Source organism: Varanus komodoensis, unplaced genomic scaffold (genome assembly GCF_004798865.1).
Source record: "Varanus komodoensis strain SLA01 unplaced genomic scaffold, ASM479886v1 scaffold28, whole genome shotgun sequence".
NCBI classification, from domain to species: domain Eukaryota; kingdom Metazoa; phylum Chordata; class Lepidosauria; order Squamata; family Varanidae; genus Varanus; species Varanus komodoensis.
Genome location: NW_025335727.1, coordinates 9767509 through 9781874, shown reverse-complemented (window position 1 = coordinate 9781874; position 14366 = coordinate 9767509). Strand labels below are relative to the sequence as shown.

The 14366-nt window shown below is 43.7% G+C and overlaps 1 protein-coding gene across 4 annotated transcripts in view; it reads left to right on the top strand.

Moving 5' to 3' along the window:
- The window catches only part of LOC123025681 (multiple epidermal growth factor-like domains protein 6), a 243179-nt gene that overhangs the window by 8032 nt on the left and 220781 nt on the right, over nucleotides 1–14366 (top strand). For all 4 annotated transcript variants that reach the window (XR_006415151.1, XM_044434649.1, XM_044434647.1 and 1 more), the window contains exons 2-4: nucleotides 2911–3045; nucleotides 7108–7220; nucleotides 8488–8592. Coding sequence is in view for 3 of the 4 variants with exons in the window: in XM_044434649.1 (XP_044290584.1) it covers nucleotides 2911–3045; nucleotides 7108–7220; nucleotides 8488–8592 (353 nt within the window). In the remaining variant the exon portion in view is untranslated. The remainder of the gene's footprint in view (nucleotides 1–2910; nucleotides 3046–7107; nucleotides 7221–8487; nucleotides 8593–14366) is intronic.

The following is a 14366-nucleotide window of genomic DNA, read 5'->3' as shown; positions in this document are numbered from 1 at the left end:
ACAGTCAATCTGATTTCTGTGTTGACCGTCTGGTGATGTCCATGTGTAGAGTCATCTCTTGGGTTGTTCGAAAAGAATGTTTGCTACGACCATCGTATTCTCTTGACAAAATTCTACCAGCCTGTGCCTTGCTTCATTTTGTACTCCAAGGCCAAACTTGCCTGTTATTCCAGTTATCTTTTGGCTTCCTACTTTAGCATTCCAATCCCCCATGATGATAAGGACATAATTTTTTGGTGTTAATTCTAGAAGGTGTTGTAGCCCTTCATAGAACTGGTCAACTTCAGCCTCTTCAGCACCAGTGGTTGGGGCATAGACTTGGACTACTGTGATGTTGAATGGTTTGCCTTGGATTCGAACTGAGATCATTCTGTCATTTTGGAGATTTTATGCCAGTACTGCTTTTCCTACTCCTTTATTGACAATGAAGGCTACTCCATTTCTTCTGAGGGATTCTCGCCCACAGTAGGATACCTGATGGTCATGTGAATGAAATTCACCCATTCCTGTCCATTTTAGTTCACTGCTTCCTAAGATGTCGGTGTTCAGTCTTGTCATCTCGTTTGACCACATCCAGCTCGCCTTGATTCATGGATCTTACATTCCAGGTTCCTATGGAGTATAGATATTTGCAGCATCGGACTCTCCTTTCACCACCAGATACACCAGCAACTGAGTGTCCTTTCGGCTTTGACACAGTCGCTTCATTATTTCTGGCGCTTCTAGTACTAGCTCTCTGCTCTTCCCCAGTAGCGTATTGGACACCTTCCGACCTGAGGGGCTCATCTTCCAGCATCATATCTTTTTTCCTTTTGGTACTGTTCATGGGGTTTTCATGGCAAAGATACTGGTGTGGGTTGCCATTTCCTTCTCCAGTGGATCACGTTTTGTCAGAGCAATCTGCTATGACCTGTCCGTCTTGGGTGACCCTGCATGGCATAGCTCATAGCTTCATTGAGCTACACAGGCCCCTTCACCATGACAAGGCAGTGATCCATGAAGGAGTGACTTTCCCTAGTGCGATTGTTTTCCCCAGGGAGTCTTGCCTTCTCATGATGGGCCCAAATATAATAGCCTCAGTTTTGTCATTTTTGCTTCTAGGGAAATTTCTGGGTTTAATGTGATCAACTTTAATTTGATTTAACTTTAGAAAAACAAATACTCTTACTTAAACCTAGATTGATTTTTTTAGGTATTTACCCTTTGCTGTCTTCCCTGAGTGTTTTATGAAGCAGGTTAGGCATAGCTCCTTTGAAACTCACAATTTACATCTGGTGTTCTGGAATGTGCAATTCTCCTGGCTTTCACTAGATGGTGTTTGTAAGAAAATGTTGGTGGACAACACAAAAGCAAATCATGCTTTTCAGGAAAGGCAAATAATGCTTCTCAGGAAAAGGAATTTGGATGTAGTGCTGCAGCAGAGAGGTGCGTGTGTGTGTGTCCCTGGGAGATGAAAGCCATTTTACTTTAAATATAAAAGAGTAAATATTCTCCTGGGGTCACAGAGGCTGTTTTCCTGTTTCAGAAGTCTAGTTGAAAGGATTGAGAATAAACAATCTTCACAAAATTGTTGTTAAGTTGTGCTTGCAAAGGCAAGCACAACCATTTGCACGTACATGTATTTGAACAGAGAAAGGACACAACTCAAGAGAGCACACATGCTTTGCATATAGATTGAGCCAGATTCAATTCCTGGCCCTTCCAGTTAAAATCATAATAATATCTCATTGTATTCATTGCATATGGCACGCAAATGTTAAAATCATTTTAGAAACACGATCTAGTTATAAATGTTAAAATGACCCTGTAGGGAAGGGTTGCATAACCTCTGTCAGGCTAGGGTATGCATTCCATTTTGGAGAATCTCCTGAGTCACATTCCAGCGGTATGCTGGACCCAGGCCAAAAAATCGGGGCAAAAATAACAATACAGGTGTACTTTAGATTAAGGCTTTTTCTGCTAGTAGCTAACATTGGTTTCAGACACGATAGCACTCACTCAAAAGTTTACTGTGGATCGTTGCTGAAACATGGTTTATTGTGTTGTCTGAAGCCAGCATGGCTTGTCAACCATGAACAACCCATTAAAGGGACTAATGGTATATTGTTGGGCTCTGAACAGGTGGGTGGCTCACCATGTTTTGTTATCTTGGCTGGGTTCAGGCAACATGATAACTCACACGTTAGTCATGACCTACACTCAAACCATATTCAACCCTTGAATGTGGGTCATCATGTCATCTGAACCCAGTCTGTGTCTTTGGAGAGACATTTCAATCTTTAGAATGAGGAGAACTTGCAGCAAACAATTGGTTGGGGAAAAGGGTGGAGCCAGAGGAAGGGACACGACCTGAGGTTCTGCATCCCTGCTGTAGATTAAGTCAGTATTGTTGTTGTTACCCATCATGCATTATGGAGGCACTGAGGCTGAAAGAGTGGCTTGCAAGAAGCACAGGTGAGATTTGAATACAGAATTTCTGGAGTGAGAGATTTGCTTAACATGTTAGAGATCTTTCATTCTTCAAAGTGGACTAGGTGGACCAAGCCACCCTACTCAGTTCAGAATAGTTTCATATGGCAAATAGAAAAAAAGTTTGTATTTGCCTGATATCCTCTTGGATGCGATGCTTTTTGATGCAGTCAGTTCACAGATTTATCACATACAGTCACTGAGTGCTGAACAATCCAGCAATGAGAAATCAAGCAAATCAAGGTGTGAATCATCCTTGAAAGGGCTTACGTGTGAAGGACTGTGTGAACTTCAGGTGAAAGTTGTTCGTTAGCCAGCAATGCCTTCCCATCATCTGGAGGATCAAAATGAAGTTTGGACCAGCTGGTGTGTTCTACTTATGACGTTATGTGTTTTCTGCACTGCACTGGCCTGACTTGAATTCCTCTCTTGACGTTCTAGGCCAAATGTATGTCCTGAACAAGAGCTGGCAATGGTGGCACACCAGCAGCCGTGCGTTCAAGCTTTCAGCCGTACGGTAAAGACCTGGAGCCAGGGCTGTGCAGCATCAAGATGGTGTCTGGGTTATGAGAGAAGGTAATGTGTGGCCATGCTTTGTTGAATGGCAAGTTCTTAAATGAAACCAGTTCAACATCCAAGCCTTCCTCTGAGTGCCATTTCTAAGAAAGACTTGGAAGGTGCCAACAAAGGGCCTTCCTTTTGGTGGCCCCCAATTATGGAAGAATTTCCCCGGCACCTACTGTTGCCAGGTTAATACTGTCCTCTTCTCTAAGGCATTCAATGGTATTTTACAACATTTGAGGGATTTTTACATTGCTTTAGTTGTATTGGGAAATGTGATTAAGCTGCTCAAATAGATTTTAATTGTATTTCAAGTTTGGTATATTGGAATTTTAGGCTCTTTTTATTGTCTTATGGTTTTGTGTTTCTTTCTGAATTGCTGTGCCCCCACTTCTCCCAAGAGTTTGCTATTGGGCAATATATAAAGGGCAACCAGCCTTTTATTTTCTGTTTCCTGGATCCTGTATTCCAGGATGCAGGGCTTTTCTGCCCCCCTTCCCCTGCCCCACTGGCAGAGTTAATGAGCATTCTGTGGACACGGAGCAGCCCATTCATCATTGGGGTGCTCTTGGGGGCTTTTGCTGCTGCTGTTTGGCTGCCAGTATTCTCCATAAGGCCTGGTTTATATAGAAAGCAAGCTGCATGCTGGTGTTCTTTGCACACCCAGCCATATTTAAATGCTTTTACCACATGTACCCCGACTGTCCCTTTCAGGTGTTGCCTTACTGTATCAGTCCTTAAGGCCAGATAGGGACTAGCATTGCCCATCAGTGACCAGAATGCATGAGAGAAGTTGTATTCAGGTATGGGTGGAATGCTTACCTGTGCTGCACACAGCTCACATCCTGTATACAACAGACCTAGGCCAAGACCTAGGCCTAGGGTCTATAAGGGTACATTCTTAGGATCATTTAACACATATTAGTTAAGCATTAATTGATTCATTCATTGCTGAATGATATTGAGTATGCATTCATGCATGTATGCTAGGGAAACAACAGCAACAACAACACACACAAACACTGGACCCACAGGAATGCTAGTTAAAACCTATTCAGGATCGAAGTAAACAAAATATCTGCTTTAAGGTCTGTCAAAGGTAGGATGCTAGGAAAATCAAAAGCAGGAGGAGAGGAAGACCAACTAGGAGATGGATCAGTTCCATAAAGGAAGCACAGCCTCGAGTTTGAAATAGCTGAGCAGGCTGCCAAGGACAGGATATTTTGCAGCGCTTTCACTCCTAGGGTGCCCAGAAGATGGAGAGGACTTGATGGTATTAAACAACAGAAGGAAGGATACAGGTTCATGTGTTGCTCAATTAATACAAATCAGGACAAGTTGTAGAAGCAGCATGCATTAAGGAGGCAGGTCAATAGCTTGCCCTATGGTCAAGGAAGGCAAGAGAAACACCTAATGCTAATTTCTTGCAGCTCTTTAGGACAGGACAACCTCTTTTGGTTCACTTGACAAGCTGCCACAGCTTGTTATTTATTGCAAGTTGCTTGCTGCATTCGGCTGTCGGGTGCTTCCTCAAGTGGCTTTTATTTCAGACAAGCTACTCTGCAATGCTCATGGGCTATTCCAGGGCTTTGTTACTACAGTGAGTTGTCTTAATGTCCAAACTTAGACAAGACCCACTGTCACTAAGACCCCAGAGCCAAGGAACCCTCAGCAAGAGTGGCAAGAAGGCCCTTGTTGCCTGTCCATGTCACTGCCTAGTGACTGCTCTTGCCAGGCACTCCCAGAGTGCCCAGTTGGCACTTGGAGACAATTGGCAAGGACTGTCCTCTCACCCTTCTGCAGCCATCGGTCATCGGTTGATTTAGGCTGGCATCTGTAGCTTGTCCCTTTAAGCTTTTTTTGGGGGGGGCGGCGGCGGGGGGGAATATGGGAAAGCTTTGCTGAAGAATCTGCAATTGCAGTCTCCTTGGGATGAGCTTGAAGGGGCTTCCCATGGCTGCCCACTGTCTTGTATTTAATTTATTTTGTGCCCGCAAAAAGCAAACCAAAACCAAAAACTGTTTTTCTGGTGGTCTGTGTTGGAGAGACAAAGCAACAGAGGCAAGTTCCAACCTCAGCGAAGTCCGTGTTCAGAGGAGCACCTCCGGCCATCTTGCAGCATGTGCCCCCTGCACGTTGTCCCAGCCGAGGCTGGACATCTGTCCCCTGTCCTCCCCTTGCTTGCAGTGACAAGCTGGCAGAGGGCAGGCGACCCACAGAGAGCAAAGTGTCAGGGAATGTTTGTGGAAATGGGGCTGCTTTGCTTGAACACCACCACTTTCCAACAATACCCTTCTCTTTATGTTTTTTCCCTTTATTCTCTAAGGGAGAATGACTCTCCCCCTATAGCTGGACCTTCTGTGAGTTGTAATTGCTCCTCCTACCTTGTTTAAAGGGAAATAAACTCTGACAGTTCATCTTCCTTTCCATCTTCCCATCATGGCACACAGAATCACAAAGATGGCCGATCACTTTGCAGCCATCTTGGCCACCCACTTGCTCAGTGCAGCGTACATACTCGACCAGTTCTCTAAGTGCACCCTAAAAAAGTCAACAAACCTTTAGAATGTGGATAGGCAGCCATTAAGGTTATGGAATCTACATGCTTTATGTACGATATTTAAATCCTGCCACTTTTTCTGCTAGGAAACCAAGGTGTCTTCCGTAATCTTCCTCCTCTCCGTCTCCATTTTATCCTTACAACAATCCTGCGAGGTAGGTTAAGCTGAAAGTTAGTGACAAGCCCAAGTCTTCCAGTAAGTTCATGACCGGGTGGGGACTACAGCCTAGATCTAAGTCCTGCGCTACTGCTCTGACCCGCATGTGACGCTGGCTCCTTACTCTGTTCTTCAATGATAGGTGTTAGTGGCTCATAGGATGGAGAGCAAAAAGGAGTTTCAATAGCAAACTTTTATCATTCCCCAAGGTCTTGAAAAATGTTTTTTCCTTTGTTGGGAAACACTTTTTTGTGAAGGATATAGGTGAAAATTGGGCACCTCACCTAGATGGGAAGCCCATGAGGAACAAAAAAATGTATTGGACAGCCATAAGAGGCTTTTTGTAGAACCTCGAGTCACCTTTTTACTCTCTTTCATAGCTTTTGAAAAACATATGTGCCTTCTCCTCTTATTTTTCACTGATGGGTTGGAGAAAACAATAAAATGATGGTTCAGTTGTTTACTGACCTTCACCCATCAGTCCTATGCACCAGTAACCATATACTGAGATAAAATGCAGGTACCAGGACAAATGTCCATCTGTCTTTTATACCATTCTTGCTTTCTGTACTGCACAACCTGATGAGGCGTTCTGCAGAATTAAAAGGCTTGCTTTTTTCCCTTTTTCTTTCCCTTTTTTGGCATTTAGGCCGGTCTTAATAAAGGTATTTACCAAATGTGGGCTAAAGACTGGGGATTCTGGCACAAAACTGTAAAACAGGCCAGTGGAGGTACACAGAGATCAAATCTAAGACACCTAATTAATTTTTTTATGTTGTGAGTGGGAGACGCCCAGAGACAAGCAACTAGCACAAGGCAATCTATGGCACAGCATTTTTTTTCAACTTGCTCTTGTTAACCCATTGGGAGCCAGAACACTTTGAAGACCTGCAGGTAGATCCCAACTTATCTTTTGCTCACCCTGCTTCTGTGGCAGATCCTACAGAACAAACAAGGGAACCATTGGTTGATCGTAACTGAGAATGTACCCTGAAATAGTACTTTCTAGAAGGAAACACTGTGGTATTCATTAGACCTTTTTATTCAAGTGGCATTTTAACTGTTAACATTATTGGTTTTATATGGCCAGGGCGGCTTATTTTATACTGTATTGTTGTATTTTTAATTTAATATTTATATTTTTAATTTATATTTAATTATTTTTAACTTAGTGATGTGAGCCACCCCGAGGCTTCGGTGAATGGGGCAGCATAAAAATGTTTTAATAAATAAATAATAATAAATAAATAAATAGGTGCTGGAGGTAGACCATGCCTGTTGCTTGAACAAAGTAGAGAGTGTTTATTTTGCACTGTTGTTTCTCCCTATCCTTGTTTCCTTTATTTTATGTCTTTTAAAGGACAGGCTACTATACCATCTATAAGCAGGTATACAGCATTGAACGCCACACAGTCTTTAAGTGTTGCCCTGGGTGGGGCAGGAAGGATGATGACGAACCTGGATGCCTACACTGTAAGTTGTGACTGTCAAATATCGTAGGCTGCTTAATGCATAACATTTGTTTTAAAGAGTACGTTTATTTTATTACATTTATGCTCCACACTTTTTCTTGCAAGAAACCCAAGGTGGCTTACCTAGCCCTCCCCCTTTCTTCATTTTCTCCCCACAACAACAGCCCTGTGAGGTCAGCTAGGCTGAGAGTTAGTGACTGGCCCAAAGACATCCAGCGACTTTAATGGCCAAGAAGAGATTAGAACCTGGATCTGTCAAGTCATAATCCAGTTCTCTCATCACTACACCACACTAGTATATAGATCTAAAAGATGTGAGAGCTGCAAATGTGTTCAGAGACAGGTGTATGATACAGGAATTGTGGAGGATAAGGCTGTTGATGGCTACTTGTCATGATGACTATGTAAGATCATAAGAACATAAGAAAGCCCTGCTGGATCAGACCAAAGGTCCATCTTGTCCAGCACTTTGTACACACAGTGGCTAACTAGCTGCCTGCAGAATCCCTCAAGCAGGATGGGTGCAAGACCTTCACCTGCTGAAGCTCCTCAGTAGCTGGTGTGTGCAGGCGTGCCACCTCTGGTAAAAGAGGAAGCCCACAGCCAGCAAGGCTAGTAGCCACTGGTAGCCTCCTCCATTATGCTCACATCAGGAAGGTGCAGTTGGCTCTGGATGAGTGTGCATGCGTGCAAACATGTGATAAGGGTCCCATCCAGTGCTGGTGCTAGGAACTGAAAAGAGCCAGGGTTCAGGCCACAGGATATTAAAAGGCATGGATTTGCTTCTGGTCAAAAGTCTCTGTCTTTCCAGGACATCCTTTTCCATCTATAAAAAGGGATGTATGTATGGGTGTGAGGAGGGCATTTGATTTAAAAAGGAAAAAACAGAAGAACTTAGGCAGAAAGATTCCAGGGTGGAAGCGTCAGAAGAGGAATCAGATCTGGGCAAAAATCCAGGCCGATCAAACGTTGCAGAGGTCCTTAGTGCACCTGTACCTTTATTTCAACAAGGGCACAGGTGGGGCAGATGAGCTCCCAGAGATTCAGGGCTCCAAATGAAGGACGCATTGCCCTGTCCTAGTGGCGCATCCCCTAGCACCACCTCTGCACCCAGGGGTAGTTTTTTATTAGAGTGTCAGTAATTCTTGGAGGGCTGGCTGGGCTTATTTGCCACAAAGCAGGATCCGTCGCCTTTGTTCCCTTGGGGAATGCTTGCGGATGCCTTGTTTCATGGTTGCTTCCTCCTTTTCTTTCCCCGACCTTTCCAGCTCTGTGCTCTGTTGGTACTTGCTTCCATGGAGGGAAATGTGCTGAAGGAACATCCCAGCTCTGCCAGTGTCCAGTGGGGTTTCATGGTCCACGCTGCCAGTATGGTGAGTCAAAGATTTTGCACCCTTTTGGGGTCTTCTGTCAATTTCATGCAAGCACCATGTACATAAGGCTTTTGTAGTGCAGTACAGAATTAAAATCCATTGAGGAATGCAACTGCACAGACTTAATACTATTTGAGTATGATCTTGAGTCACTGAACTGCATGCTGAGGTCCCGTTACTTATGCTATGGAAAGATTGTTCTAGGGCCCTTCTCCAGTTGCCACCTCTGAGGGAGGCTTGAATGGTGGTAACAAGCAGAGGAGCCTTTCCAGTGGTGGCCCCTCCAGTTAGGGAATGACCAACTTTACTACCATTTTGGTGCCAGGCAAAGAACTTCCTCTGCTGCAGGGCATTTGATTAGTTACTAGGGAGTGCTGGTTGTTAGACAGGGTTTAACAGGTTATTTTTACTGTGTAATTGTGTTTTTCTATTTTAGTTTGGTTTTAAATTTTGTACTGTTAACTTTTATGATATTTTACTATGTTTTCATTGGTATTTTATATTTTTAAGTATGCTGCTGTGAACTGCCCAGAGAGCTTTGGCTGTTGGGTGGTATAGAAATGCAATGACAATGACAGTAATAATTGGGGGATCCAAGTATGCAGATCTCAGTGGCCACATGGATGATTTCCAAGTGCAGGAGCACCAATTGTGCAAAATAGTGTCTCCATCTTTCCTACCAGTGTATATGCTACAGTTCTGGATCTGTTGGGGACATACAGGTATGTGAGGGGATGTCACACGGAGGTGGGTAGAGACCTGTTCGCCCCTGCAGAGCAAAGCTCAGGGAACCAAGGTTCCATTTAGATGCCAGGAAGCACTTCCTGACAGTTAGGACCCCGAGGGTGTGGAATGGGCTTGCACGGGAGGTGGCTGAGGCCCCAGTGGTGAGGGTGTTAAAAGATAGGCTGAGCATGCACATGGTGGGCATGTCGTGAGCGGAGCCGGCTGGAGCCGGGGGTCAGACTAGATGGCCCGGGAGGTCCCTTCTGACTCACTCTGTTTCTGTGTTTCTTTGATCTTGATTTTTCACCTCGTGTGAAGGTACCGCAATGGGTTGGATGGGTTGGTTTCATATCCAGCTGCAGGCACCCAAAATGTGAGAAAGTATTCATTTCCCAACAGGCAGTCAGATAGTCTCTCAGGACTGTCAGAGCTGAAGCATGGGACTGTGGGTGTTAAGAGGCAGGGACAATTGATCCTTCAAGATTCCTTGTTTCCTTTAAGCTTGCCTGCAAACCTCAACACAGTCAGTGTGAGGAAGTGAATTTTCTTAGCAATATATAGTTGAGAGCTGTTCCTGTTGTAATGGATGAAGCCATTTTTGGATGACTGAGGAAGACCCAATAGCTATAAAAGAGAAGTTCTCCTGATGGGGATGAAAATTTCTAGAACCTGTTTCCTGACATGGATTAACACAACTGCTTGCATTATTTGATCTCACCTTGGAGCAACGGCTCAAGGGGCTCTGATGATGGGTCCTTCCAAACTGATTACCACGCCAATGGTGATGCCCTGTTCATTCATACAGCATAATGTCTGCTGCACATTTCACACTGGTCTTTCTTTCTTTCATCTAATCCAAATTCTAAATTATATCAGTGAGAACTATGGTACCCAAGGTCTTTATAAATGAAACGGTGTGTTTAATGGACAACAGATCGGGATGCTGGAGGCACACAACTGGAAGGGTGCTTCCATTGACATCTGCACAGTGTCCACTGCAGCAGAAGCTTTGCGACAGTGAAATGACAGAAGAATCCGAGCTGCTTCAAATCTCCTGTTGTGAGTGCAGTGATTGTCTTAACGTCTAAAGCATAAAGGCATTCCCTGGAGCAGTCAAAACATATGGCATTCCAAAACAGAGTTGAGCTGCAGCGCATGCAGCGATAAGGTCAGATTCTGGAATCAAAACAAGATTATATGGTTTTTATTTCCTGGGGAGCTGACTGGAGTGCTGACAAGATGCCATTAAAAACAGTCCTGCTTACTCTGCCATTTCTCGTTCTTTACAACTGGGAGGAGGTTTTTTTTATCATGGTGGTCTGTGCACTTTCTACCAATTCCTGAGGGCCTGTGTGGAATTTCAAGTGTCATCAGTGTCTAGTGTGTGGTATGCACTGTCTGCTATTGAAAGGCAGCCAGAAGTGGATCTGTAAACAACACTAGAGATGAAATTCCTAATGGAAATAATGGTAAGGGTTATTTAGTTGCCCTGAGAAGAAATAGGAAGGCAGCTGTAGAATTGGAAGTGCCTGAAGCAGGCATGGATCTGAGGCTGGTACTAAGCTTCCAGCTGATACTGTTTTATATTTTCATGGGCACTGTGACTGCTTTGAATGTGGAAAAGTTGGAGTTCTTTCTCTGTGACTACAGGTGCTTTGGATGTCAACTCCTTCCATGCATGACCGTTGGCCATGCTGGCAGGGTCTTCTGAGAGTCGACGCCCGAACCACTTGGATAGCTACCTGGTCCCACCTTTGCTGTAGACAAACACTTCAAGATGATCAGTTCCATATCCTAGTTTGCATATATATCCCCTAAATTTGCACACATAATTCATGCATTCCACTGAATAGTAGAAAACCAATTTGATTTCTTATTTTAATTATTAGGCTATTATGATTGTTCATATGAGAAATTCCCTGTGTTGGCATGCTGACAAGCTTACTGGTATTGTTGAATTTGTACCTGACATTGGGCTATGTTCTTACTGAAGGTGCATCAAATTTGGATCAGAAGTCACTGCAAGGGTTTAACTATGGGCCAGTTGTGTTCCCAGCACTGGTCCCAGTTGGCAGACTAGTAACTGTAAGGAACTATAGCTTCACCATCCCTGAATACTGGTCATGTTGGCAGGGGCTGATGGAAGTTGTAGTCCAAAACATCTGAAAGCAACTTAGTTGGGAAAGACTGGTCTTCATGTTCACCAAACTGTTGGTGATAAGGAGGCAGGGAGTCCTTACCGAAACATCCCGGACTTAACTGTGAAGACATGAGAGCATCCTCACCAGCGATTCTGCAGGCCAGGGCTGATGGGAGTTACAGGCCAGTAACTTCTGGAGGGTTGCACATTCCTCACTTCTGACTTAATTATTGACCTTTGAAGTCTCGTTGGGGTCCCTGCAAAGGAAGAAAGGTGGGATATAAATGCTATGTATTAATGGTAAGACTATTAATGCACAGGCAACTGTCTTTTTCCGTGGTGCCTGGGAAGCCACACCATGTTTCTCCATCAGCTGCATGGTGAGGAAAGTTAGCTGCTCAGTGCGGTAACTGTGACCTTGTTCTTGCTGGGGACAATTTATTTTTCCACCTCATGTGCTCCCAATAGATGAGCGAGGATACTGAATACATGTTCACGTGTGTGTGTTTTTAGCACATTTGTATCCCTGGGGTGGTGTAAGTGTGTGTGTCCATGTTCATCTGTCTTGTCTCCATTCAGTGATGTCTGATCCCCACCCACATGTGAGTCCCTGGAAGGATTCCCCAGTGGCCAGGCAGCTGTCTAGCTAAGAGGTTTTGCATACCCTTGGCCTAGTGAGGACCTGATGCTTTTCTATGCATCTTCCAGAAGCAAAAGGGCTAAAGACTTACTTTTTAAAATGGAAGCGGAAAATGTCAGGGAGGCATCGAAGGGGACACAATCTCCTCTGGAGGCTTCAGCTTTGTGGCCACTGAAAGATTTTTGAAAGTGTACCTTACTTTTTCAGGGCATGGAGGAGGATGGAATGGGTTAAAGTTAATTTTTCACTCCAGAGCATGTTGGATTGGGTGGGGAGACTTCCAAACCTGAGGAGCCTGTGTGTGTGTTTTAAATCTCGATCGCTGGGTATCTGTGCCAGCTTAATGGGAGGAGAGGTGGTGAGTAGTTTTTAGAAAACGAAGCCATTATTAATGCATTACATCGAACTGTGGCTTAGAAGGCTTTTAACAGTTCACTGACATGACCGAGGACAGCCCAGGGGGTATCATAACAATCTGTAATAGGGAGCGATTCCCTTGCAATTTACAAGATAGCCTAATGACTCCCTTAGAGACATTACAGTGTGTTTCATAAGCCTGCACTGTGAGGCTATTTGGTGTCATGGTTATCTTGGTTATGATTCCTCGAATAAAGTTTGCAGAGCAGTGAGCAGAAATGCAATCACTTCTCATCTTTGCATTTTATCAGGGTTTTGCTATTTTGCCAATAGCAGTATCAGAAAGGGTTTTTAAGACAAAATACCAGAAGTGGGTTGACCACAAGCTTGATTAAAAATACTAGGGAATTATTAAGAGATTAGACTGTGTTAAATTCTTCTTCTTCTTCTTTTTTGAAGGAGTTGTTGGTGATCTTGAAATGGCTTTTTAGTCTGCATTAAAAAAAAAAATCTAGCTTAACACGCAGGGATGACATTTTCTCAAAGATTATTCATATGTTTTATGAGTACAGGAAAAAGCATGAATAGAGGATCAGAGCTTCTCAGAGACATCAAGACTCCAATTTAAAGGTATTGCTTATTATGCTGAGCAAGATGAGGTCTTGTTGTTTGACTGAGGGGTAATCAGCTGCTAGAAAATGGAGGAAGCTGCTTCATAGAAGGTCAGGTTGCTCATTGATTTATTCTGACTGACACTGGTTCTCCAGGGTCTTGGACAGCATCACTCTGGAATCTCTGTTTTGTCAGGGATTGAATATGGGATCTTCCAGGCATTTCTACAGAACTGTGCTCTTGTGATCCCTAACTCACAGAAGTTTGTGGGTCCTTTAATGCTCAGCTTCCCCCAGGGCATCTTCCATGTTTTACAGTGATTTTTTTTGCCCTTTTGATTTTGGCAGAGTGCAGAAAATGCATTCTACTACTACTGCTATTCCATTGCATTTATTTCCTGACTTTTTTTCTTGCAAGGAACCCAAGTGGCTTACAAAGGTCTCCATTTTATCCTCTCAACAACAACCCTGTGAGGTAGATTAGGATGACAGTCCGTGAGTAGCCTAGTCATCCAATAGGCATCATGGCCGTGTGGGGGCTAGAACCCAGATGTGCTGAGTCCTAGTCCAGCTCTCTGAACCACAATGTATGCTGCCATGGTTTGCTACAGAGACCTTGTATAAATTTGTAATTCCTCTCTATACCACAGAGATACTTTGTCTTGTGCAATGGAACATATAAAAAGGCAGAATGAAATGCCTATGGAAAAAGGAAACCTTGTGTAAAAGACAATCTGATCTTCTCACAAAGAAAATGGAAGACAAAGTCTTGGTAAAATGCTGGGTTAAACATCTCATATAGAGAAACGCCTTGCACATATTCTTGGAAAAGATTGAAGGAATCACGGCAAAAAAAGCAAGTTAAAACCAAGCCTATTTCTGGTGTTGTTAGAGCTATGAATGGGTGCAGGGATGGGTTGTTCAAGGTTCAGAGGTAATTAACCACTTTGGATGATGATTGTCTTTTTATCCTGGGTTCTTGTGTTTAAAAAGACTAGCATGCATACTATGTTCAATAGTAGTGTTGGTTTCATTCTGTTAAAACCATGGCTGGATTTGCCCTGTTTTATACTTCTAGCAACTTAGCCAGGGAATGATGTGTTCATGACTCATTAAAGTTTGCTGAGCACTTTCCTTCTGGGGTTCAGTCTTTTTTGATTCATCCACTTCTGCTAACATTTCTGTAGTCCTGCACAACTTTTAGTGCTGAGTCCAGTGTCCAAAAAATTCAAGATGGAGGTTGTCACATGGAACTTCACATTGATATATAGAATTAGCATATCTAAAACGTTGGTCTAAC